Consider the following 25,547-nt stretch of genomic DNA (forward strand, 5'->3'; position numbering starts at 1 on the left):
ATGACCCACGGCATCCCTGAACCGCATCCTCGGTCGGTGGCAGGCTCTCCCGCTTTTGCGACGCCTGGTGGCCACATGTTCAAGACCGATGGGTGAGAGACATCCTGTCTCACGGTTACAGGATAGAGTTCAGCTCTCGTCCTCCGACTCGTTTCTTCAGAACCTCCCCGCCCCCCGCGCGAGCAGACGCACTTTTTCAAGCAGTGGACGCTCTGAAAAAAGGAGTCGTGACCCCCGTTCCCACTCAGGAACAGGGTCGCGGTTTTTACTCCAACCTATTCGTGGTGCCAAAGAAAGACGGATCATTCCGTCCCGTTCTGGACCTCAAATTGCTCAACAAACACGTGAGCACCAGACGATTCCGGATGGAATCTCTCCGCACGGTCATCGCCTCGATGTCACAAGGAGACTTCCTCGCATCGATCGACATCAAAGATGCCTATCTCCATGTGCCGATCGCACCAGAACATCAACGCTTTTTGCGTTTCGCCATCGGGGACGAACACCTTCAGTTCGTGGCATTGCCCTTCGGCCTGGCGACAGCCCCTCGGGTTTTCACCAAAGTCATGGCATCCGTTGTGGCGGTCCTGCATTCTCAGGGCCACTCGGTGATCCCCTACTTAGATGATCTCCTAGTCAGGGCACCTTCTCGGGCGGCGTGTCAACACAGCCTTTCCGTCGCTCTGGAGACCCTCCAGCAGTTTGAGTGGCTCATCAACTTCCCAAAATCCAAGTTGACACCGACCCAATCTCTGACCTATCTAGGGATGGAGTTTCATACACAGTCAGCGGTAGTCAAGCTACCAATAGACAAACAGCTGTCACTGCAGGCAGGGGTGCAGTCTCTGATTCAGACTCAGTCGCACCCCTTGAGACGCCTCATGCACTTCCTGGGGAAGATGGTGGCAGCGATGGAAGCAGTGCCCTTCGCGCAATTCCATCTGCGCCCGCTCCAGTGGGACATTCTCCACAAATGGGACAGGAGGTCGAGCTCTCTCGACAGGAACGTCTCTCTTTCCCTTGCAACAAAGACGTCTCTTCAGTGGTGGCTTCTTCCCACTTCTCTATCACAGGGAAAATCCTTCCTGCCCCCAACCTGGGCTGTGGTCACCACGGACGCGAGCCTGTCAGGGTGGGGAGCGGTGTTTCTCCATCACAGGGCTCAGGGAACCTGGACTCCGATAGAGTCTTCCCTGCAGATCAATGTCCTGGAGATAAGGGCAGTGTATCTGGCCCTATTGGCTTTCCAGCAGTTGCTGGAGGGCAGGCAGATCCGTATCCAGTCGGACAACGCCACTGCCGTCGCATACATCAACCACCAAGGCGGCACGCGGAGTCGTCAAGCCTTCCAGGAAGTCCAGCGAATTCTGCAGTGGGTGGAAGCCACAGCATCCACCATCTCCGCAGTTCACATACCAGGCGTAGAAAACTGGGAAGCAGATTTTCTCAGTCGTCAGGGCATGGATGCGGGGGAATGGTCCCTGCACCCAGAAGTGTTTCGAGAGATCTATCGCCGCTGGGGAACGCCGGACGTCGATCTCATGGCGTCACGGCACAACAACAAGGTCCCGGCCTTCATGGCACAAGCTCAAGATCACAGAGCTCTGGCGGCGGACGCATTAGTTCAGGATTGGTCGCAGTTTCAACTGCCTTATGTATTTCCTCCTCTGGCAATGCTGCCCAGAGTACTACGCAAGATCAGGTCCGATTGCCGTCGCGCCATTCTCGTCGCTCCAGACTGACCGAGGCGGTCATGGTACCCGGATCTGTGGCATCTCACGGTGGGTCAGCCGTGGACGCTGCCAGACCGCCCAGACTTGCTGTCGCAAGGGCCGTTTTTCCATCTGAATTCTACGGCCCTCAACCTGACTGTGTGGCCATTGAGTCCTGGCTCCTAGCGTCTTCAGGGTTGTCTCAGGATGTCATTGCCACTATGAGACAGGCCAGGAAACCGACGTCCGCCAAGATCTATCACAGGACTTGGCGGATTTTCTTGTCCTGGTGTTCTGATAAAGGTTTAACTCCCTGGCCTTTTGCCTTACCCACTTTTCTTTCCTTCCTTCAATCCGGAATGGATAAGGGGTTGTCACTTAGTTCTCTCAAAGGGCAAGTATCGGCACTCTCAATATTCTTTCAAAAGCGCCTGGCCAAGCTTCCGCAGGTCCGCACGTTCCTGCAGGGAGTTTGCCACATAGTCCCACCTTACAAGCGTCCGCTGGAACCCTGGGACCTTAACAGGGTGCTAACGGCTCTTCAGAAACCGCCTTTTGAGCCGCTGCGGGATGTCTCCTTATCGCGTCTTTCGCAGAAAGTGGCATTTCTAGTAGCAGTTACTTCACTCCGTAGAGTGTCGGAGCTTGCAGCACTGTCATGCAAAGCCCCCTTCTTGGTTTTTCACCAGGATAAGGTGGTTCTGCGTCCTGTTCCGGAATTTCTCCCTAAGGTGGTATCGCCTTTTCATCTCAATCAGGATATCACCTTACCTTCATTTTGCCCTAATCCAATTCACCGCTTTGAAAAGGATTTGCACTCATTAGATCTAGTGAGAGCACTCCGTTTCTACGTGTCTCGCACAGCGCCCCTGCGCAGTTCAGATGTGCTTTTTGTCCTTGTGGCTGGTCAGCGTAAGGGTTCGCAAGCTTCCAGGTCAACCTTGGCTCGGTGGATCAAGGAACCGATTCTTGAAGCTTACCGTTCTTCGGGGCTTCCGATTCCTTCGGGGCTGAAAGCCCATTCTACCAGAGCCGTGGGGGCGTCTTGTGCATTGCGGCACCAGGCAACGGCTCTACAAGTGTGTCAGGCAGCTACGTGGTCTAGTTTACACACTTTCACAAAGCACTATCAAGTGCATGCCTATGCTTCGGCAGATGCCAGTCTAGGTAGGCGAGTCCTTCAGGCGGCGGTGGCCCACCTGTAAGAGTGAGTCGTGTCGGCTCTTGTTATCGAGGTATTCTTTTACCCACCCAGGGACTGCTTTTGGACGTCCCAATTGTCTGGGTCTCCCAATGGAGCGACAAAGAAGAAGGGAATTTTGTTTACTTACCGTAAATTCCTTTTCTTCAGCGCTCTATTGGGAGACCCAGACGATTGGGGTATAGCTACTGCCCTCCGGAGGCCACACAAAGCACTACACTAAAAAGTGCAAGGCCCCTCCCCTTCTGGCTATACCCCCCCGTGGTATCACGGGTACTCCAGTTTTCAAGCTTTGTGCGAAGGAGGTCAGACATTCCATGCATAGCTCCACAGATTTTAGTCAGCAGTAGCTGCTGACTATTTCGGATGGAAGAAAAGAGGGCCCATATAGGGTTCCCAGCATGCTCCCTTCTCACCCGTGGATGGTGTTGTAAGGTTGAGGTACCTATTGCTGGTACAGGGGCTGGAGCCCCACATGCTGTTTTCCTTCCACATCCCCTTGTAGGGCTCTGTGGAAGTGGGATCCTGCCGGCCTCTAAGCTCTGACGCCGGGCTCCATCCACAGACCCATAGCACCTGGTGGATGCCGAGCAGGAGTACCATCAGGGACAAGGCCCTGCATCATACAGGTACTCTGTGTCCCCGGCAGGCACAGACACACTCCGGGCTGGCTGGGTGTTGTAGTGCGCCGGGGACCGTAACGCTAGAGCTAGTGTTCCTACAGTTTACTGGGGGACTTTTTTCTGTGTTGTGGGAACGCAGCGCCGACCCCCGCTGGACCGGCGGCGCTGCTGTGACTTTTAGTTCGCCGGGGACACGCCGACCGCGCTTTTACGGCGGTGGCGTTTATAAATCTAGTCCCCGGCTTTTGCGGCCTAGGACGCCGGCAGCTCCGATTCGTTCCCGCCCCCACCCTGTCAATCAGGGTAGGGGAGAGACGCTGTTTCACGGCAGCGACGAGGGCTGGAGCCTGATTTACATGCTCCAGCCCTCTCACTAGGCACAGAGGGAAGCAGGCTTCCCGCTCTTAGTCAGGAACGCCCAGGGCCCGCCCCCCCTCCTCTCTCAGGACGCCGGCAGCCATTACATGCATGTCTGGCTGGAGGAAGGACGCAAGGCTCTGGGAGACCTGGACTAGGGGGCTTTGGAGATCACACACCCGCTCTTAAGCGGGCGGTAAGCGGCTTTTCAGCTGGCCCCTCTAGTGCCTCAGTGTGTATTAGTGTACTGTGTCACTGGACATATATATATATTTCCTTATTGCTTGCACTGTGAGGTCGCTTCCTGGCTGTATACCCAGATCGCTCTGAGGAGGCAGCAACATGTCATCCACAAAACGCAAGGCTGCCAAGGCTAGGGCTGTGTACACTGCGTGTGCTGCATGTGGGGCTGCTCTACCAGCAGGCTCCAAGGACCCCCATTGTGTGCAATGCTCAGATCCGGTGCTGCTTCGCCAGCCGGAGTCAGGAGAGATAGTGACCAAGGCTGAGACGCCTGTAAGTCCTGCCCCGGTGTCAGGGACAGACTTTGCAGTTTTTGCTGATAATATGTCTGTGACTATGGCAAAAATCCTTGAAACTTTGCAATCCATGCCTGGGGCTCAGTCTATGGACACGGCGAGGTCTCTGTCCTCTAATCCCCCTCAGTTGGAATTAGTCCAGACTGCAAGGGGGTCCCCGGCTTCACAGGCTGAGTATTATGACTCAGATGATAGCCCCAGCCACCCTAAGCGAGCTCGCTGGGAAAGACCCTCAACGTCATCACACTGCTCAGGGTCTCAGCGCAATCAGTCGCTCTGTGATGCGTCTGATGAGAGTGATCAGGAGTCTTATCCTGGAACCCCTCTCAATCTGGATACCCCGGATGGGGACGCCATGGTAAACGATCTTATCTCAGCCATCAATAGACTGTTAGATATTTCTCCCCCAGCTCCTTCAGCAGAGGAGGCAGCTGCAGAGCAGGAGAAGTTTCGTTTTCTCTATCCCAAGCGTAAATTAAGTGCTTTCTTGGATCACTCTGACTTCAGAGAGTCAATCCAGAAACACGACGCTCATCCAGAAAGGCGTTTCTCTAAACGTTCTAAGGATACACGTTTTCCTTTCCCCCCTGATGTGGTCAAGCGCTGGACCCAGTGTCCAAAAGTTGACCCCCCGATTTCCAAACTTGCAGCTAGATCCATAGTTGCAGTGGAGGATGGCGCTTCACTTAAGGATGCCAATGACAGACAGATGGACCTCTGGTTAAAATCTGTCTATGAAGCTATCGGCGCGTCGTTTGCTCCAGCATTCGCAGCCGTATGGGCACTCCAAGCTATTTCAGCAGGGTTAGCAAAAGTGGATGCTATCTTACATCCAGCGGTGCCGCAAGTGGCGTCCCTTACCTCGCAGATGTCCGCGTTTGCGTCTTACGCTATCAATGCGGTCCTAGAATCTACCAGCCGCACCTCAATGGCGTCCGCCAATTCGGTAGTTTTGCGCAGAGCCTTGTGGTTAAAGGACTGGAAAGCAGATGCTGGTTCCAAAAAATGTTTAACCAGCCTGCCTTTATCTAGAGATAGACTGTTTGGCGAGCCATTGGCTGACATCATTAAACAGTCCAAGGGTAAAGACTCTTCTTTGCCCCAGCCCAGATCAAGCAAACCTCAGCAGAAAAGATGGCAGCAGAAGTTTCAGTCCTTTCGAGGTTCGGGCAAGACACAATGCTCCTCGTCCAAAGGGACTCAGAGGACGCAAAGAAGCTCAGATTCCTGGCGGGCTCACGCGCGCCCCAAGAAAGCAAATGGAGGAACCGCTTCCAAAGCGGCTACCTCATGACTTCCAGCTCCCCCCCTCCGCATCTCCGGTCGGGGGCAGGCTCTCCCGCTTTTCCGTCATTTGGATGTCACAGGTCAAAGACCGGTGGGTGACAGACATTTTGTCTCGCGGGTACAGAATCGAGTTCAGTTCTCGTCCTCCAGCTCGGTTCTTCAGAACCTCCCCACATCCAGACCGAGCAGATGCCCTGCTGCAGGCGGTGGACTCCCTAAGAGCGGAAGGAGTAGTGGTTCCTGTACCGCCTCAGGAACAAGGGAGAGGGTTTTACTCCAATCTCTTTGTGGTTCCAAAAAAGGACGGCTCGTTCCGTCCTGTTCTGGATCTAAAGCTGCTCAACAAACATGTGCACGCCAGGCGGTTCCGGATGGAAACCCTCCGCTCTGTCGTGGCCTCAATGTCTCAAGGAGACTTCCTTGCCTCAATAGACATCAAGGATGCTTATCTCCACGTGCCAATTGCTACAGAACATCAACGTTTTCTACGTTTTGTGATAGGAAACGAACATCTTCAGTTCGTAGCTCTGCCATTCGGTCTGGCGACAGCCCCACGGGTTTTCACCAAGGTCATGGCGGCAGTGGTAGCGGTCTTGCACTCTCAGGGACACTCGGTGATCCCTTACCTAGACGATCTACTTGTCAAGGCACCCTCTCTAGAGGCATGCCAACTCAGTCTACATGCTACACTGCAGACTCTACAGACGTTCGGATGGATCATCAACTTTCCAAAGTCGAATCTGTCTCCGACACAGTCACTAACGTATCTTGGCATGGAGTTCCATACTCGAGCAGCGAGAGTGAAGCTTCCGCTGAACAAGCAGCGGTCACTACAGACAGGGGTGCAATCCCTCCTTCAGGGCCAGTCGCACCCCTTACGGCGCCTCATGCACTTCCTCGGGAAGATGGTGGCAGCCATGGAAGCAGTTCCCTTTGCGCAGTTTCATCTGCGTCCACTTCAATGGGACATTCTCCGCCAATGGGACGGGAAGTCAACGTCCCTGGACAGGAAAGTCTCTCTTTCCCAGACGGCCAAGGACTCTCTACAATGGTGGCTCCTTCCCACCTCATTGTCTCAGGGAAGATCCTTCCTGCCCCCATCCTGGGCAGTGGTCACGACAGATGCGAGTCTGTCAGGGTGGGGAGCAGTGTTTCTCCACCACAGGGCTCAGGGGACGTGGACTCCGCAGGAGTCCACCCTTCAGATCAATGTTCTGGAAATCAGAGCAGTGTATCTTGCCCTACTAGCCTTCCAGCAGTGGTTGGAAGGAAGGCAGATCCGAATTCAGTCGGACAACTCCACAGCGGTGGCATACATCAACCACCAAGGGGGGACACGCAGTCGGCAAGCCTTCCAGGAAGTCCGGCGGATTCTGATGTGGGTGGAAGCCACGGCCTCCACCATATCCGCAGTTCACATCCCCGGCGTAGAAAACTGGGAAGCAGACTTCCTCAGTCGCCAGGGCATGGACGCAGGGGAATGGTCCCTTCACCCGGACGTGTTTCAGGAAATCTGTCGCCGATGGGGAGTGCCGGACGTCGACCTAATGGCGTCCCGGCACAACAACAAGGTCCCGGCATTCATGGCGAGGTCGCGCGATCAAAGAGCTCTGGCGGCAGACGCATTGGTTCAAGATTGGTCGCAGTTCCGGCTCCCATACGTCTTTCCACCTCTGGCACTCTTGCCCAGAGTGTTACGCAAGATCAGATCCGATTGCAGCCGCGTCATACTCGTCGCCCCAGACTGGCCGAGGAGATCGTGGTATCCGGATCTGTGGCATCTCACGGTCGGTCGACCGTGGTCACTGCCAGACCGACCAGACTTACTGTCCCAAGGGCCGTTTTTCCATCAGAATTCTGCGGCCCTGAACCTGACTGTGTGGCCATTGAGTCCTGGATCCTAGCGTCTGCAGGATTATCTCAAGGAGTCGTAGCCACAATGAGACAAGCTAGGAAGTCAACGTCTGCTAAGATCTACCACAGAACGTGGAAGATTTTCTTATCTTGGTGCTCTGCACAGAGAGTATCCCCTTGGCCATTTGCATTGCCCACCTTTCTTTCCTTCCTGCAATCGGGGTTGGAAAAGGGCTTGTCGCTCAGCTCCCTTAAAGGGCAAGTCTCGGCACTGTCGGTGTTTTTTCAGAAGCGTCTAGCACGTCTTCCTAAGGTGCGCACGTTCCTACAGGGGGTCTGTCATATTGTGCCCCCGTACAAGCGGCCGTTAGATCCATGGGATCTGAACAGAGTACTTGTTGCTCTGCAAAAGCCGCCCTTCGAGCCTCTAAAGGACATTTCCTTTTCTCGCCTGTCACAGAAAGTGGCGTTTCTTGTCGCGATCACATCGCTTCGGCGAGTGTCTGAGCTGGCAGCTTTGTCATCCAAGGCTCCTTTCCTGGTGTTCCACCAGGACAAGGTAGTGCTGCGCCCCATTCCGGAGTTTCTCCCTAAGGTCGTATCCTCGTTTCATCTTAATCAGGATATATCCTTGCCTTCCTTTTACCCTCATCCGGTTCACCGGTATGAAAAGGACTTACGTTTGCTAGATCTGGTGAGAGCACTCAGAATCTACATTTCCCGAACGGCGCCCATGCGCCGTTCCGATGCTCTTTTTGTCCTTGTCGCTGGTCCGCGCAAGGGATTGCAGGCTTCTAAAGCCACCCTGGCTCGATGGATCAAAGAACCAATTCTAGAGGCCTACCGCTCTGCGGGGCTTCCGGTTCCTTCAGGGCTAAAAGCCCACTCAACCAGAGCCGTGGGTGCGTCCTGGGCATTACGACACCAGGCTTCGGCTCAACAGGTGTGCCAGGCAGCTACCTGGTCGAGTCTGCACACTTTCACCAAGCATTATCAGGTGCATACCTATGCTTCGGCGGATGCCAGCTTAGGTAGAAGAGTCCTGCAGGCGGCAGTGACATCCCCGTAGGGGAGGGCTGTTTTTTTTTTGCAGCTCTAACATGAGGTGTTTCTTTACCCACCCAGGGACAGCTTTTGGACGTCCCAATCGTCTGGGTCTCCCAATAGAGCGCTGAAGAAGAAGGGAATTTTGTTACTTACCGTAAATTCCTTTTCTTCTAGCTCTTATTGGGAGACCCAGCACCCGCCCTGTTGTCCTTCGGGATTTTTTTGTTGTTTGCGGGTACACATGTTGTTCATGTTGAACGGTTTTTTCGGTTCTCCGATGTTTCTCGGAGTTAATTTGTTTAAACCAGTTATTGGCTTCCTCCTTCTTGCTTTGGCACTAAAACTGGAGTACCCGTGATACCACGGGGGGGTATAGCCAGAAGGGGAGGGGCCTTGCACTTTTTAGTGTAGTGCTTTGTGTGGCCTCCGGAGGGCAGTAGCTATACCCCAATCGTCTGGGTCTCCCAATAAGAGCTAGAAGAAAAGGAATTTACGGTAAGTAACAAAATTCCCTTCTTCTTCTAGCTCCTATTGGGAGACCCAGACAATTGGGTGTATAGCTTCTGCCTCCGGAGGCCACACAAAGTTATTACACTTTAAAAAGTGTAACCCCGCCCCTCTGCTATACACCCTCCCGTGCATCACGGGCCCATCAGTTTTGGTGCCAAAGCAGGAAGGAGGAAACTTATAAATTGGTCTAAGGTAAATTCAATCCGAAGGATGTTCGGAGAACTGAAACCATGAACCAAAGAACAATTGAACATGAACAACATGTGTACACAAAAGAACAACAGCCCGAAGGGAACAGGGGCGGGAGCTGGGTCTCCCAATAGGAGCTAGAAGAAAAGGCTAGTTGTTTTTTTGTGTACACATGTTGTTCATGTTCAATTGTTTCATGGTTTTCAGTTCTCCGAACATCCTTCGGATTGAATTTACCTTAAACCAATTTATAAGTTTCCTCCTTCCTGCTTTTGCACCAAAACTGAGGAGCCCGTGATGCACGGGAGGGTGTATAGGCAGAGGGGAGGGGTTACACTTTTGAGTGTAATACTTTGTGTGGCCTCCGGAGGCAGAAGCTATACACCCAATTGTCTGGGTCTCCCAATAGGAGCTAGAAGAAAAGGAATTTACGGTAAGTAAACAAAATTCCCTTCTTCCCTTTTGTTTTGGCATAACATTAAATACGGCCTAATAGAGCATAGGATTATCAGTGCTGTTTACTAAGTGCCTAGTAATACAATGGGTGCTGTTGGTCCCATATTCTCTTGATCAGGTAGTTGAGGTAGAGTGGGTGTCCTGACAATTAGTATCACACAGCCATAATATTATGACATTTCCTAGTGATTTAACATAACCTTACATTCAGATGTGGGCAATTTTCCATTTGAATTTGTTAAAAATCTGCATCATACATACGTTATAATCTAGTGAATGGGTTTTAGTAAGTCCCATTCTCACCTACAAGGGTAGGGCAGAATTAAGAAGGATACTCCATAACACCATACGACCAAAAATGTGGGTGTTGTTTGGTAGCCATATACCCCACATTGCACAACTCGGGAACAATAATTAAAAGAGAAACAAAACGAGTTTTTAAAGTGCAAAAATCTAATACATTTATTAGAAAACAAGTGATGAGGATCCATAAAATGATCGAATCAATATTTTAAAAGATGTTACCACTTCACTGGATGGCAGGTGACATGGTTAAGGGTTAGTTATGATCCTTGCAGGATGCCACCATTACATTTTAGTACAAATTTCATAGACCTAGTGTACACTTACATATGTTGCAGCACACAATTCAGGATACAGCATAATACACCCATAGCTGGGGCTGATAACATGGAACAATAGCTTTTTACATGGTTGTTAAACATGCATGAATCAGCCCACAATTCCCATGTGCACACCACCAACCAGGATATAATACCTCAGAAACGCCCTACGTACGTTTCAATTATTGGGGTCACCAATCTTCATCAGGGGGATAGAGAGGTAGTCTAACCTTCAAGACCGCCGGTTTTATGTGCAGATAAAACCGGCGGTCTTGAAGGTTGGACTACCTCTCTATCCCCCTGCTGTGACGATCTCCTGCTCTCCTGACGTTAGCACTGTCACTGCCTTCTATTGCCGGCCGCGTTCTCACATCCCGTCTCGCGGGCGGGTCGAGATTGTCACTAGTGGTGACGTCACGGGCTCTCGCGATACTGCTGAGAATGCGGCGGGCATAGAAGTCAGTGACAGTGCTGACGTCAGGAGTGCAGGAGATCGTCACTGCAGGTAATGATCTCATCTAACCTCCTGATGGCAGTGCTCGTCATCCCCTGCAGTGACCTGGGCTGACCTATTGATGTTAGCTCAGGTCACTGCACTGCTCTCCCAGCCAATGGGGAACATTCTGTTCTTCATTCACTGGGACAGTGACTATGGTTTGGATCTTCGTGGGACTCCCTTATTGGATTACACAGTCACCCGAATTTGATTGTTTTAAATAAATTGGTGAAAGAGGGAATGTTTTGGGGAGTGGTTTTTTTCAAATAAAACTTTTTTTGTTGTCTTTTTATTATTACTGACTGGGTTGGTGATGCCAGGTATCTGATAGACGCGTGACATCACTAACCCCAGGGCTTGATGCCAGGTGACATTACACATCTGGCATCAACCCCATATATTACCCAGTTTGCCACCGCACCAGGGCAATGGGATGAGTTGGGGCAAAGCGCCAGGATTGGCACATCCAATGGATGCGCCACTTCTGGGGCGGCTGTGGCCTGCTATTTTTAAGCTCGGTAGTGTCCAATAACAGTGGACCTCCCTAGTCTGAGAATACCATACCACAGCTGTCTGCTTTACCTTTGCTGGTGATCTAATTTGGGGGGGGGCCCACGTTTTTTGTTTTAAATTATTTATTTAATTTAAAATAACAGTGTGGGGTGCCCTCAGTTTTGGATTACAAGCCAAGGTGAAGCTGCCAGCTGTCGCATGCAGGCTGCAGCTGTCTGCTTTACCCTAACTGGCTACAAAAGATAGGGGGGGACCCCACGTCGTTTTTTTTAATTTTTTGTTTTTGGCTAAATATAAGGCTAAGCACCCTTTAGTGCCACATGAAAGTCACTAAAGGGTGCCAGCTTAGAATATGCAGGGAGGTGGGACATTATATAGGTCTTTCTCATCTATTATCTATCTATTCATCTATCCATCTTTCTATCTATCCATTATCTATCTATCGATTATCTAGATTATTTATTGCTGTAAAAGCATTAAAAAACGCAGGGACCAACCTGAAAAAAACGCACGTGCGTTATTTGTGCGTTTTTTAACGCAGGTGCGCTAATTCTTCACTCAAGAAATTTCTTTAGAAAAATAATTTTTCTAGTGTGAACATAGCCTAAAAACTCGTTTTTATTTCTTTTTTGAAGGGTAGGACAGAAGTCTGAGCAGCTTTAAGCCGATGCTGCTGACTTTTTCTTAAAGACTTTGTATGTCCAATATATTGCAGCTTTGACACCTATTTTGCCCTTAGGTGTTATAAAAGGTTAAAGTTATGGGAAAACCCACAAACTCGTGGAGATATCCAGCAAGTCTGAACATTGCACTTTTAATCTTGTGTGTAAAATATGAATAACTTTTACTCTTGTGTTGCAGGCAGCAAAGGTTGGCTCAGTGGCAAGCAACGCAAATCAAAAATAAATTTGGGGAGGTGTTGGAGATCTCTGGACAGGACTATGTGCAAGAAGTAACGAAAGCTAGTAAAGACCTTTGGGTGGTTTTACATCTTTACAAACAAGGGTAAGTATTGCCTTTTTTTTTTTTTTTTTTCTGTTCCAATTTGTGATCACTGACAGCCAATCGTGGTACTCAAAGGGATAATTCATTTTAGCAACAACTATTCCCAGGCCTGTGGTGTGTTCCAACTGCACTTCTGTCAGTGAGTTCAGAGAGTCAACTGAAAAGCTGTCATTAATCCTTTCCTGCCTTACTAATTTAACCCCTTCATGACATCCACCGTATATGTACAGTGTTTCGATCTCTGCTCCCAAATGCGGCATCAGTAGGTGTCTATGTATCATAGGTGACAACCTGCTGTAACGCGCAAAATCGGTGCTAGCACTAATCGCTGGTGTTTAACCCCTCTGATGCCATTCTCAATAGCAACAGAGGCATTTATGTACTTGTAGAGATGGGGCGCTCCCTCTTTCCTTCCAACTGCACAACACAATTTAAATCGTGTTGTGTCGATGGTCTTCAAGATGACCCCCGGGATGAATAATGGCCGTGGGGTCACTCAGGTATGGTAGCCTATGAGGTCCTGCCTGGAGCAGAATTTGATACCTCCTGCCTGTGTCTGATTCAGTGATTAATGCCCTGCAATGATAAAAGCATTGGATCTGCAATCAGACAAGGGAAAGATGACGTCCCATCCTAGGGCAAGGTAACATTTTAAAAAAAAAAGTTGTCAAAATGTAAAAAAATACAAAATAAAGAACAATTTTTTTTTTTTTTATAGCAATTAATACATATATGTAAACAAAAAAATAATGTATACATATTTGGTATTGCTGTATCTGAAACATCCCAATCTATAAAACTGTCACACAAATTGGCCAAAAATGCTTATTCTTTATACCGCCAAAAAAAGGGGAATAAAACGCGATTATAAAGTCAAATATAAATAAAAATGGTATCACTCAAAACATCACTGTGGACTCTTATCTGACCTATGATCTGGGGATGTCATTATTTTTAAGTGTGCATAAAAACATAGTCAACCACAGTTCAATTCTGAGCGCCACAGTGAACCTAAACTGCAGCTTACCTAAAGATGTTTGGCATTTTTGTAGCGATTAGAACCCGCTTAATTTAGGGGGTGAGTGTCTCCAGAAGCTCAAGCTGGGCAAAATATCGTCTAAAATTGACCACTAACACGAAGTACAATCTCAGAATCACTGGAGTCCGTTGATGTGTTAGAGTTATTGCCTCATAAAGTGACACTGGCCAGCATTGAAAAAATTGGCCTGGGGAGTGAAGCGCATTCCCTCTCCCAACCTGCTAAATACTGCGATTGATATCGATCGCAGTATTTAGTGGGTTAAACAGGCTCCTGGTTGAGCGTCCGGGCTTAACCTTCACGTAAGCCCATCTTCTGGTGGTGATCGTGTGTGTGCAATCACTGATATTTCCAAGGTTGTGAAGGGGTTAATACTCTAGGTGACGTACATAAATTTGCTTCATCTGGACAAGAGAAATAGGGATTCATTTTATGGTAAATACTATTAATAAAGTGTGGGACTCTTTGTATTTTTTTTCCCTGGATAAAAAAGTATAACAAGAGTCCCACACTTCCAATAAATTTGGATGTCTGTGCCACAAACTGAATCATACATTGATTTATAATACAGCTCACCTGTCAGCGCTAGCTTGAATGCAGAGAGGTGGGCAGGATTATGGGCGTGGGGAGCAGTGAATATTCATTCTCTCTAATAGCTGGCACACGCATTAACCCCAACTGCAACTAAAATGCAACCCCCCCCTTTTTTTTTTTTTTTCTTCTTTCCTTCCAGTGGGGGGGGGGATTGTGTCTTAGGCTTTGTGCGCACTAGAAATGTGAAGTTTCTCAAGAAAATTTCTTGAGAAACTTCTGGGAGTGGAAGATTTCCGGACCTCCGGAAAAAATCCGCACCAAGTCCGCGGTAAATCCGCATGCGGATTTGCCTCGGATTAGCCGCGATTTTCCCGCAGGTTGTTCCCTGCGGATTTTGCAGGCTGTACTGCAGAAATCCGCAGGTACCTGTGGAAAAGAATTGACATGCTCATTTTCTCAAGAAATTTTCTTAACAAAATCTTCTCAAGGAAATTTCTTGAGAAAAATCTGCAGCGTGCGCACAGCTATTTTTTTTTCTCATAGGATTTGCTGGGAAATGTCTGCACAAAGATTGCAGACATTTCTCAAGAAATTTCCGCAGCAAATCCGCGGGTAAAACGGCCTAGTGCGCACATAGCCTTATAGTCCAAAAAATGCAGATTGCAAAATGGCATACTGTAACATGTAAGATTATCATTTGCATATGCTGTCTATCCTCGACTTGTTCTATAATGAACATTTTTCACATGTCTGTTTTCTAGAATTCCTCTTTGCACGTTAATAAACCAACATCTATCTGCTCTCGCGAGAAAGTTTAAAGATGTGAAATTTGTGAAATCCATTTCAACCACCTGCATACCGAACTACCCTGACAAGAACCTTCCTACCATCTTTGTTTATCTTGAAGGGGACATCCGTGCTAGCTTTATAGGACCTCTGCTTTTTGGTGGAATGAATCTAACGCAGGATGGTAAGTAAAGGATCAATGACCATGCCAGAAGAGGTTATCTAGGAAGGTGTTTTTAAATAAACAAACTATGACTAATTCCCAACTGGTTTGGTAGTGATAATGTCATGGCCATCAATTGCTCCAGTAGTGCAGACACATGAATGATTGGCTGCAGTAATTATGTGAATGAAGGATGTGACATCACTGCAGGGGCAGCTGGGAATGAATAGGTTTGCCATGGATTTTTTATTTTAACACCTTTTCCTACCTTTAGCACTTGTTTGCGGAATCCTAGACAATTTCTATAAATCCCTGTTGAGATTGCTAATCTTAAAGATTCTCAAGCAACTTTGCAATTTGTTTCTTAAATTTGTTCTCAAGAGTGGTGGGAGTTTTATTTCTATGATGTACTGCTCAATGCTTGGGTTACTGCCAACCTCTGCAGTCTCAATGGTGCTGGTCTCCTTGGCAAGGAGCAAAGCACTCCTTTGATGTGTAGGCATCGGAGTGTGCACAGTTCTTGCCGGTGGCATAACCATGTTGCTGGGCCAAACTGTCACTCAAACAGGACCAAACCACCCAAGACAAGTGTTTTGAGCTGGGATTCAGGCGAGCAGTATGGATCTGAAAACCAATATAGAGCACACCTTTTAAGCATAAAAGGATCTATATTTCTGTAGGAAGACAGGTTTATTTGCATCTTTGAAATATGTAGATTGTTTTTGCCATTATTTCATAGTTACATACATTAAAAAAAGACTTGAGTCCATCAAGATCAATCTTCACTCACTAATCATACATTCTTTTTCAGTAAATTACCCACAATGTTGTGTGCACTGAGGAAATCATCCAGTCCTTTTTTAAAAGCTGTTATAGTATCTGCCATTACTACCTCTTGTGGTAGGGCATCCCACAGCCTGACTGCTCTAACTGTAAAGAACCCTTTCCTATTTAGCCGCCGGAATCTCCTTTCTTCTAGCCATAGCGAGTGCCTCCTGGTCCTTAGAAGAAATTTAAAAAAAAAGTAGTCTATACTAAGCTAAACAAACCCAACTTTTCCCACCTCTCATCATATTAGAATCCTTTTCATTCCATAATCTAGTTGAAATGCTTCTAACTTCCTAATATCCTTTTTAAAATATGGAGGCCAAAATTAGGTATCAGTACATTAGGATCACAAGATCTAATCCCTCTATTTATACACCCTAAAATCTTGTTTGCTTTTGCAGCTGCTGCTTGACATTGAGTGCTGCTGCTCCGCTTATTTGTAATGAGAATACCCAAGGTCTTCTCCTGTTCTGTAGTCCCGACTTTCCTTCCATTTAATGTATACGCAGTTATAGGATTACTCCGTCCTAGGTGCATTACTTTACATTTATCAACATTAAATCTCATTTGCCAAGTATCTGCCCATTCCGACATCCTATCCAGATCTTTTTGTAAAATTGTAGTGTCATGGTCCGTTTTTAATATCTTATATAGTTTGGTGTCATTAGCAAAGATTGACACTTTACTATCAATCCCATCCACAAGGTCATTAATAGAGATTAACCCCTTCACGACCTCCACTGGTCATGTACAGTGCTGCGGTAGGTGTGTCTCCTGCAAATGGCCATATATGTACAGCAGTACGATAACGCCCGTTCATATGTGGCGCTGATGAGAACACCGTGCTGAAACGCCCATGATTGGTGCTAGCATCAATCGCGGGAGTTTAACCCTCTCATGCCACTGTCAATAGTGACACTGGCATTGATCCACTCATCATATGGAAGGATGTCAAAAATGAAAACAATTTATGATCTGCTGTTGATTTGTCCATTTTTCCTCCCAAAGATCGCAGTAAGGCTTGACACCTATTTAACTTGTGCTCTACGCTGAACGCTTACATCGGGGTTTCCATGTAAATCTCTGAAATATGTGAAGATTCCCTATAATGTAAAAGATGGAGATAGTGGACTTTGTCCTATGATCCCATTGTGTCAGTGTGCATAAAAGTGAGGTCGACCACAGTTTTGGACACTTTTGAAAAGGACACCGCTGAACAGAGGCCAGACTGAGTCCAGAGTACCTATGCTGACTCACTATAGTGACTGGATCCCTCGGGGTTTTCATCTGACCCACACTATTGGCACCAATCCCGTTAGATGAGAATCTAAGATGAGATACGGCAGTCTGTCAATTACTGAACTCAATTCCCTCTGTTTCTGTGGATGAATGAGATCAGGCCCGGGGGATTTGTCAGTATTTAATGTGCTCAGATGCGAGCGTACTTCTTGTGTTTTTTAAATTACAGTTGTTATATCCAGTAGAGAACTTTTTGATTTTTGCTTTGCTGAATGATCCCTGGACAGTCGGCTCATTGTAGATTTTCAGATGTAAAGTGCCTTTTCTTTATCGTTCCTTTGGGAGACCCAGACCATGGGTGTTTAGCTTCTGCCTCCGGAGGACACACAAAGTACTACACTTAAAAGTGTAGCTCCTCCCTCTGAGCTTATACACCCCCTGTTGAGCAGACTCGCTTTGTGTTCAGGAGGCATACATCCACACATGCATTCTCATATGATTATTCCTTTTGGAATGAGATTGAAGAGTGGGGTCCACGTCTGGACCCCCGGCATGTCCCTTCTCACCCCACTGTGTCGGCGGTGTTGTTAAGGTTGATTTCCAAGGCTGGAGCCTTACATGCCACGCTCCTTCACCATCCCTCCTGGGCTCTGGCTTGAAGTGGGAGCCAGCACGGTCTCCATGCTTGGCAGGAGACCGGTCTCCATGCTTGGCGGGAGACCGGTCTCCATCCGCAGCCCTTCAGGACCCTGCTGGACCGGAGCACTCATCCCCAGGGACATGGCCCTGCGTCTCAGCAAGCTAAGTACCTGAGACGTTTAGTTTTCCGGGTCCCTGTACTTTATTGTTGTGGGAGAGTGTGCTGATTGTGTTTTCTGACATTTCCGGCGGGTTCTCTGGCTCTCGCCTGAGAACCGCGCCGATGGTGCCTGCGCGCCGGCCGCGCCGCTCAAATTTAGGCCCCGGCTTAGCCGGAGGCCTAGTTTCGGTTTCACTGACCTCGCCTGTCTCTCATGCAGAGGGACAGGCTCGGCTCTGCCCGGCGGCCGTTCTGCACAGGGGAGGGACACTCCCCACTGCAGTGTGTGTCCCCTCCCCTGTAGGTCTCTCTGGCCCTCCAGTTCCCGCTCCTCAAGCAAGTCCCGCCCCCTCTCTTCGCTCCGGCGGCCATTTTCTCAGCGTTCTCTCTGCGATCAGCATTGCAGCGCTGGTCTGCAGCATCTCTGCTGAGGTGCTGTGCTTGTGGGTCCGGGCTTCGGGATCTGGAGGGCACACAACACCGCTCCAGCGGTCTGGTAAGCCACAACCGGTCTCCGGTTGTGGACCTCTGTTTATACTCTCTGGGGTTCATTCTGTGGCAGAGCCCCCACTCCAGCAGCATGTCTCACACGAGGAGCAAGGCTCCAAAGCTTTATTCAGTATGCACTGCATGTAAGCTCCTGCTGCCTGAACCGAGCACCTATCCACATTGTGATGCCTGCTCTAACCTGGCGGTGCCTCAGCCTGGAGTCTCACCCCCACTGGTCTCTCAGGCTGTTCCTGCTCCTGTGGCTGAACCCCCGGCTTGGGTAGAAGCCTTTTCTAGGTCTATCTCCCAGTCTTTTGCTGACTCCATGGGACTTCTGTCCAGGACTTTGCTGAACATGCATCAGCCCCCTTCACAGGGTGCCTCTGCTGCTAGGGGTCTCTCAGGACCGGAGCTCACAGAGGATTCATCATCTGGTCCCAGACCCCGTCCTCCTAAGAAGTGACGCAGGGTCCCCTCTCCTTCCTCGTCCCGCGGCTCTGATTCAGGAGCTGACTCGCAGGATGAGGAGGATGCCTTTACGGGGGGCTCGGAGGTTAACTCCATGTACCCCATTGATCTGTCCGAAAGTGACTCAGATGTTAGTGATTTGATTGCTTCCATTAATTCTGTACTGGATCTCAATCCGCCAGTATCAGAGGAGCAACCCTCTCTGGCAGAAAAGCACCAGTTTACCTCGCCTAAGAGAGTAAAGAGTGTGTTCTTTAACCACTACAGTTTTCAGGCCGCTGTGACCAAGCCCAGGGCCTGTCCTGACAAACGCTTCCCAAAGCGTGGTTCTGATGACCGCTTTCCCTTTCCACCTGAGGTGGTCAAGGAGTGGGCTCATTCCCGAAAGGTAGACCCCCCGGTGTCTAGACTCTCAGCCCGGACCGTTGTGTCAGTGGCTGATGGCACCTCCCTTAAGGATTCCACTGACCGCCAGATTGACCTTCTGGCCAAATCTGTATATGAAGCGGCGGGGGCCTCGTTCTCCCCGACTTTTGCAGCAGTGTGGGCTCTCAAAGCCATCTCTGCTTCTCTAGAGGGGATGCATTCCCTCGCCAGGGAATCTATGCCCGAAATGGTTACCTTAACTTCCCAAGCTTCAGCTTTTTCATCCTATGCCATGTCTGCCATGCTGGAGGCTTCTCACCGCACTGCGGTGGCTTCGGCTAATTCCCTCGCTATCCGCAGGATCTTGTGGCTTCGAGAGTGGAAGGCAGATGCTTCTTCAAAGAAGTACCTTGCTGGGCTCCCTTTTGCTGGGTCCCGGCTGTTCGGTTAACAGCTGGATGAAATTATTAAGGAAGCTACTGCCGGGAAGAGTACTTCCATGCCACAAACCAAAACCAGGAAACCTGTCCAGGGTAGGAATCAGTTGAGGTTTCGTTCCTTTCGTTCCTCCAACTGGTCGTCCTCTAAGCCCTCGGCCTCGTCCACTAACTCAGCCAAGGACCAGAAATCCAACTGGCGCCCAAAAGCGCGTCCACAGAAGACCGCAGGAGGTGCTGCCGCTAAGGCAGCCTCCTCGTGACTATCTGTCAGCGCCAGCATCGTCCTTAGTCGGTGGCAGGCTCTCCCACTTTGGCGACGCGTGGTTTCAACACGTCTCCGATCAGTGGGTGAGGGATATCATCTCCCACGGCTACAGGATAGAATTCTCTTCCAGCCCGCCAAACAGATTTTTTCTCTCAACTCCCCCCTGCTCCAAGGCCGCCACCTTCTCGCAGGCCGTGGCATCCTTGCAGGCCAACGGGGTAATTGTACCGGTTCCCGCCCGGGAACGGTTCAGAGGTTTCTACTCAAATCTCTTCCTAGTTCCCAAAAAGGACGGTTCCTTCCGGCCCATCCTGGATCTCAAGCTTCTCAACAAGCATGTTCAGGTGCGGCACTTTCGCATGGAGTCCCTGCGATCAGTCATTGCTTCAATGACCCAAGGGGATTTCCTGGCATCCATCGACATCAGAGATGCCTATCTGCATGTGCCAATTGCAGTTTCACACCAGCGTTGGCTACGTTTTGCAATCGGAGAAGATCATTTCCAATTCGTGGCTCTCCCCTTCGGGTTGGCCACAGCTCCTTGGGTATTCACCAAGGTCATGGCAGCAGTGATTGCGGTCCTGCACCTACAGGGGTTGGCAGTGATTCCTTACCTGGACGATCTTCTAGTCAAGGCTTCATCCAGCGCGGACTGTCAGCGGAGTGTCTCACTCACTCTTGCCACTCTAGCCCAATTCGGGTGGCTTGTCAATCTTCCCAAATCCACTCTGACTCCGACCCAGAGTCTCACGTACCTAGGGATGCAGTTCGAGACTTTGCCGGCACTTGTGAAGTTGCCCTTAGTCAAACAGCAGTCCCTCCAACTGGCGGTGCGCTCTCTGCTGAGGCCCCGCCGTTATTCCCTCAGGCACCTGATGCAGGTGCTGGGTCAAATGGTGGCGTCAATGGAGGCTGTTCCCTTTGCCCAGTTCCATCTGCGTCCCCTGCAGCTGGACATTCTCCGCTGTTGGGACAAGCGGCCTTCCTCCTTGCACAGGTTAGTGGCTCTGTCGCCACAGACTAGGAGCTCTCTTCAGTGGTGGCTTCGGCCCCTCTCTCTGTCCCAGGGGCGCTCCTTCCTGGCCCCGTCCTGGGTGATCCTCACCACGGATGCCAGTCTATCCGGCTGGGGAGCGGTATGTCTCCACCACAGAGCGCAGGGCACTTGGACTCCGTCCGAGTCAGCCCTTTCGATCAATGTGCTGGAAACCAGAGCCGTGCTTCTGGCTCTCCTAGCTTTTCACCACCTGTTGGCGGGCAGACACATCCGAGTCCAGTCAGACAACGCGACAGCGGTTGCCTACATCAATCACCAAGGCGGGACACGCAGCCGCCTGGCAATGTTGGAGGTTCAACGCATCCTTCAATGGGCAGAGGACTCCAAGTCCACCATATCCGCAGTCCACATCCCAGGCGTGGAAAACTGGGAGGCAGATTATCTCAGCCGTCAAACCGCGGACAGAGGCGAGTGGTCCCTGCACCCGGCAGTGTTTCAGTCAATCTGCCGCAAATGGGGCACTCCGGACGTGGACCTAATGGCATCCCGTCACAACAACAAAGTTCCGGTTTACGTGGCTCGCTCCCACGATCCTCAGGCATTCGCCGCGGACGCTCTGGTTCAAGACTGGTCCCAGTTTCGTCTGTCCTACGTGTTTCCCCCTCTAGCTCTCTTGCCCAGAGTCCTGCGCAAGATGAGAATGGAGGGCCGTCGAGTCATCCTCATTGCACCGGACTGGCCCAGGCGAGCTTGGTACCCAGACCTGCTCCATCTGTCCGTAGAGGTGCCGTGGCATCTCCCGGACCGTCCAGACCTTCTCTCACAAGGTCCGTTTTTTTGCCTGAATTCTGCGGCTCTCAAATTGACGGCGTGGCTCTTGAGTCCTGGATCTTGACGGCTTCTGGTATTCCTCCGGAAGTCATCTCCACTATGACTCGGGCCCATAAGTCTTCCTCCGCCAAGATCTATCACAGGACTTGGAAAACTTTCCTGACCTGGTGTCGCTCTTCCGGCCATCCTCCTTGGCCATTCTCCTTGCCGACCCTTCTGTCCTTTCTACAGTCCGGTCTGCAGCTAGGACTGTCCCTCAACTCTCTCAAGGGACAAGTCTCAGCTCTGTCAGTGCTGTTCCAGCGGCGTCTCGCCCGCCTGGCTCAGGTCCGCACCTTCATGCAGGGCGCGTCTCACATCATTCCGCCTTACCGGCGGCCCTTGGATCCCTGGGACCTTAATTTGGTTTTCACGGTTTTGCAGAAACCCCCCTTTGAGCCTCTTAGGGAGGTTTCTTTGTTTCGTCTTTCACAGAAAGTGGCCTTTCTGGTGGCCATAACGTCCCTCAGGAGAGTCTCCGATTTGGCTGCGCTCTCTTCGGAGTCACCTTTTTTGGTCTTTCATCAAGACAATGTGGTTCTCCGTCCGACTCCGGACTTTCTTCCAAAGGTGGTCTCTCCTTTCCACCTTAACCAGGACATTACCTTACCTTCCTTTTGTCCGGCTCCCGTTCATCGCTTTGAAAAAGCGCTGCATACTCTGGATCTGGTGCGTGCTCTCCGGATCTATCTGTCTCGCACCGCTGCTCTTAGGCGGTGCACTTCTCTTTTTGTGCTAACCACAGGTCGGCGCAAGGGCCTTTCTGCTTCTAAGCCGACCTTAGCCCGTTGGATTAGGTCGACCATTTCGGACGCCTACCAGTGTTCTCAGGTGCCTCCCCCGCCAGGGATCAAGGCACACTCGACCAGAGCTGTCGGTGCCTCTTGGGCTTTGAGGCACCAGGCTACAGCTCAACAAGTCTGTCAGGCTGCCACGTGGACTAGCCTGCATACCTTTTCAAAGCACTACCAAGTGCATGCTCATGCTTCGTCAGATGCGAGCTTGGGCAGACGCATCCTTCAGACGGCTGTCGCCCAGTTGTGAAGTTAGGTTCTGCCTACTTCATAGTTTTTCTGTTTATTCCCACCCACGGACAGCTTTGAGACGTCCTATGGTCTGGGTCTCCCAAAGGAACGATAAAGAAAAAGAGAATTTTGTTTACTTACCGTAAATTGTTTTTCTTATAGTTCCGTATTGGGAGACCCAGCTCCCTCCCTGTTGCCTGTTGGCAATTTCTTGTTCCGCGTGTTATCACCGGCTGTTGTCGTGGACAGAGTTTCCGGTTGTTCCGGTTCTTGCTCTGTTTTACTTGTGGGTGGCTATTCTCCTTCAGCTTTTGCACTAAACTGGCTGAGTCTGCTCATCAGGGGGTGTATAAGCTCAGAGGGAGGAGCTACACTTTTAAGTGTAGTACTTTGTGTGTCCTCCGGAGGCAGAAGCTAAACACCCATGGTCTGGGTCTCCCAATACGGAACTACAAGAAAAAGAATTTACGGTAAGTAAACAAAATTCTCTTTTTTTTTGTCCTCCATAACTATCGCCAAAAAGATGGGCCAGGGAAAAGATGGCTTATGCATAGTTTAGAAATGCACGTAGCTGATGTCATTATACTGATCCGTTTGTCCTATCTTGATTTGCTTTTATATTCTATTTATTTTAACCCTTATTGTTCTATCAGTGAGCTCGTAGCACAGCATACTGTACTATCCTAATGGGAAAAGTATGAACAAAGCCTGCATGAGCCGTACTCTGCTCAGCAAGTTCAGTATTGTAATTTTTATTTTATTTAACAATGTTGCTTTTTTTTTTTTTTTTTCTCCCCCCCCAGAATTAGAATGGAAGTTAGCTGAATCTGGAGCCATTAAGACAGAGCTTGAGGAAAACCCACGCCAACAAATTCAGGACCAGTTCATGTCTTCCATTAGGAGTTCTTTTGTCACAACCAAAGACTTGGATTCCGATTAATCAGACTAAGACTGTGGTCACACAAGCATATACAATATCTTACTGATTTTCATCCATGAGTGTAGGATGAGTGAAATCCATTTGGTATTCTATGTTATGCGAGTGTGCGAATTTTTTTTTTCTTTCTTCTTTTTTTTTTTTTAATCTCGCCAACATCCGTGTGACTTTTTTTTTGTTTTTTTTTTTTGTTTTTTTTTAGACAGCAATTATTATTCCACAATCATTTACAGGACCATTTACAGTGCTGTTACGGAACAGTAATGTATCCTTAAAAATCAAATGGCATATGGATGGTCCGTGCGCCGTCTTTTTTTTTTTTTGGTCTCGCAACCACAGATTTGCATTGATGAGTCTCGTCCAATTTACGTGACCATTCCCGGCATGGCGTGAATTTTTTTTTTTACTTTATTTTCTCATCCTGAACACAGGTGAGAGGAAAAAAAAATTCACAGATCTGCTCTGCCACATTGAATAACATTGGTCCAAATGCAAGGCGATTCCCTTTTTTTTTTTTTTTTTTTTTTTTTTTTTTTTTCTTCATCCCCTCTCGCATTGCACTTGTCAGATTTCATACGTTCATGTCAGCGAGGCCTAAATTATATGCTTTTTCTGTTACTTTTGTACAGTCATTATAAAATACCTTACTACTGATTTATTATCAGCCGAGGGATTCTATTTCAATTAATGGTTCCAGCAAGTAAAATATAAATAAATAGAATTCATTTGAACAAGAAATTATGTACTTTACTCTTACACCACAAAATGTAAATATTCTCAATTTCTGTCCTTAGAGGTTTTCTACCATTAATTTAACCCCTTCTCATATGAGCTAACTCTTCCTAATATACTTTTATTACCTACCCTGCTCTTGTAAGCCTATGTCTGTGTGGCTGCTTCATTACTATGTTGTGATGCAGTTATTGCTACTTCCAATCTGGGGACCGGAATTGGATGAACAGGAAAGTGCATGTTACTGGTTGGGGGTGAGGCTGCCTCTCCATGAGTGACAGTAGTCTGAGCACACATGCCCAGATCAGACTTCACTCTCTTCTCTGCCTCCATCCTTCCTCTGATTTGAAGTGCAGTCCCTTCAGCTGATAAGTGTTGTGTTGTGCTGCTTCTTAGAATGAATATCACAGGGATTGTCAGCAGAAGGGATGACACTTCAAAGCTTTAGTACGATCTGTAAGGTTTGTAAAATGTATTTTCTTCCCAGCCTAGGAGATGTGGTATGGTCAGACAAAGTTCCTGACTCAGTCATTACACAGTACATAGCAGGGACACATATATATATATATAAATATAAGATTATCTCAGCACAGGAATGTGTTCTGCCCTGGAAACCTCTGGTGTTATGGTGGTGGCTCCAAGCGACGATGTGGCCATACCAGGCGCGAGCGATAGGCTTTTGTAATGGGGATTAAAAAAATATTTAAAAAGGGAGAAATAAAATAAAGAGTTTGTGACGCCAGATGGGATATTCGGCTGTGGTATGACCAGGTACTGCTAGTGGCCCCCAGGAGTTAGGTGCTGATGCGCAGTGCCAGAGGGTTGTCCTCTTGCCCCTCCAACTAGGCCTTAGTCATGGGGGATGTGTTGATGTAGAGATGGCGCAGCAGAGAATAATTCAGCCAGAGACAGGACAGGGAGCTTTTACCTTTTACTAAAGATCTGCAGGGTGTTATCACAGCATACCATGGGGGTACTTCCAGCTCTAATGAGAGTTGGTTCCTTTGCTGTATAGTGATGGTGTACTTGACCTCTGCCACTATTTCCCCTCCTGGTGGGAAGGTGTCTTGGTAACCTGGGATTCCCAAGACAAGAACAATCTGGACTGATGATCTCTTCTGGTGAGCAGGTGACTGCAGTCCTGAAGGAAGACTCGCT

The 25,547-nt window shown here is 49.1% G+C and overlaps 1 protein-coding gene across 1 annotated transcript in view; it reads left to right on the forward strand.

Annotated features, from left to right (window-relative positions):
* The window catches only part of PDCL3 (phosducin like 3), a 51,090-nt gene extending 26,640 nt beyond the window's left edge, over positions 1-24,450 (forward strand). The window contains exons 4-6 of the mRNA XM_075334265.1: positions 12,269-12,412; positions 14,747-14,955; positions 23,524-24,450. Coding sequence (XP_075190380.1) covers positions 12,269-12,412; positions 14,747-14,955; positions 23,524-23,660 — 490 coding nt within the window. The 3' untranslated portion in view covers positions 23,661-24,450. The remainder of the gene's footprint in view (positions 1-12,268; positions 12,413-14,746; positions 14,956-23,523) is intronic.
* Positions 24,451-25,547: the final 1,097 nt, after the last annotated feature.

Source organism: Anomaloglossus baeobatrachus, chromosome 2, assembly GCF_048569485.1.
Source record: "Anomaloglossus baeobatrachus isolate aAnoBae1 chromosome 2, aAnoBae1.hap1, whole genome shotgun sequence".
Classification (NCBI taxonomy): Eukaryota; Metazoa; Chordata; class Amphibia; order Anura; family Aromobatidae; genus Anomaloglossus; species Anomaloglossus baeobatrachus.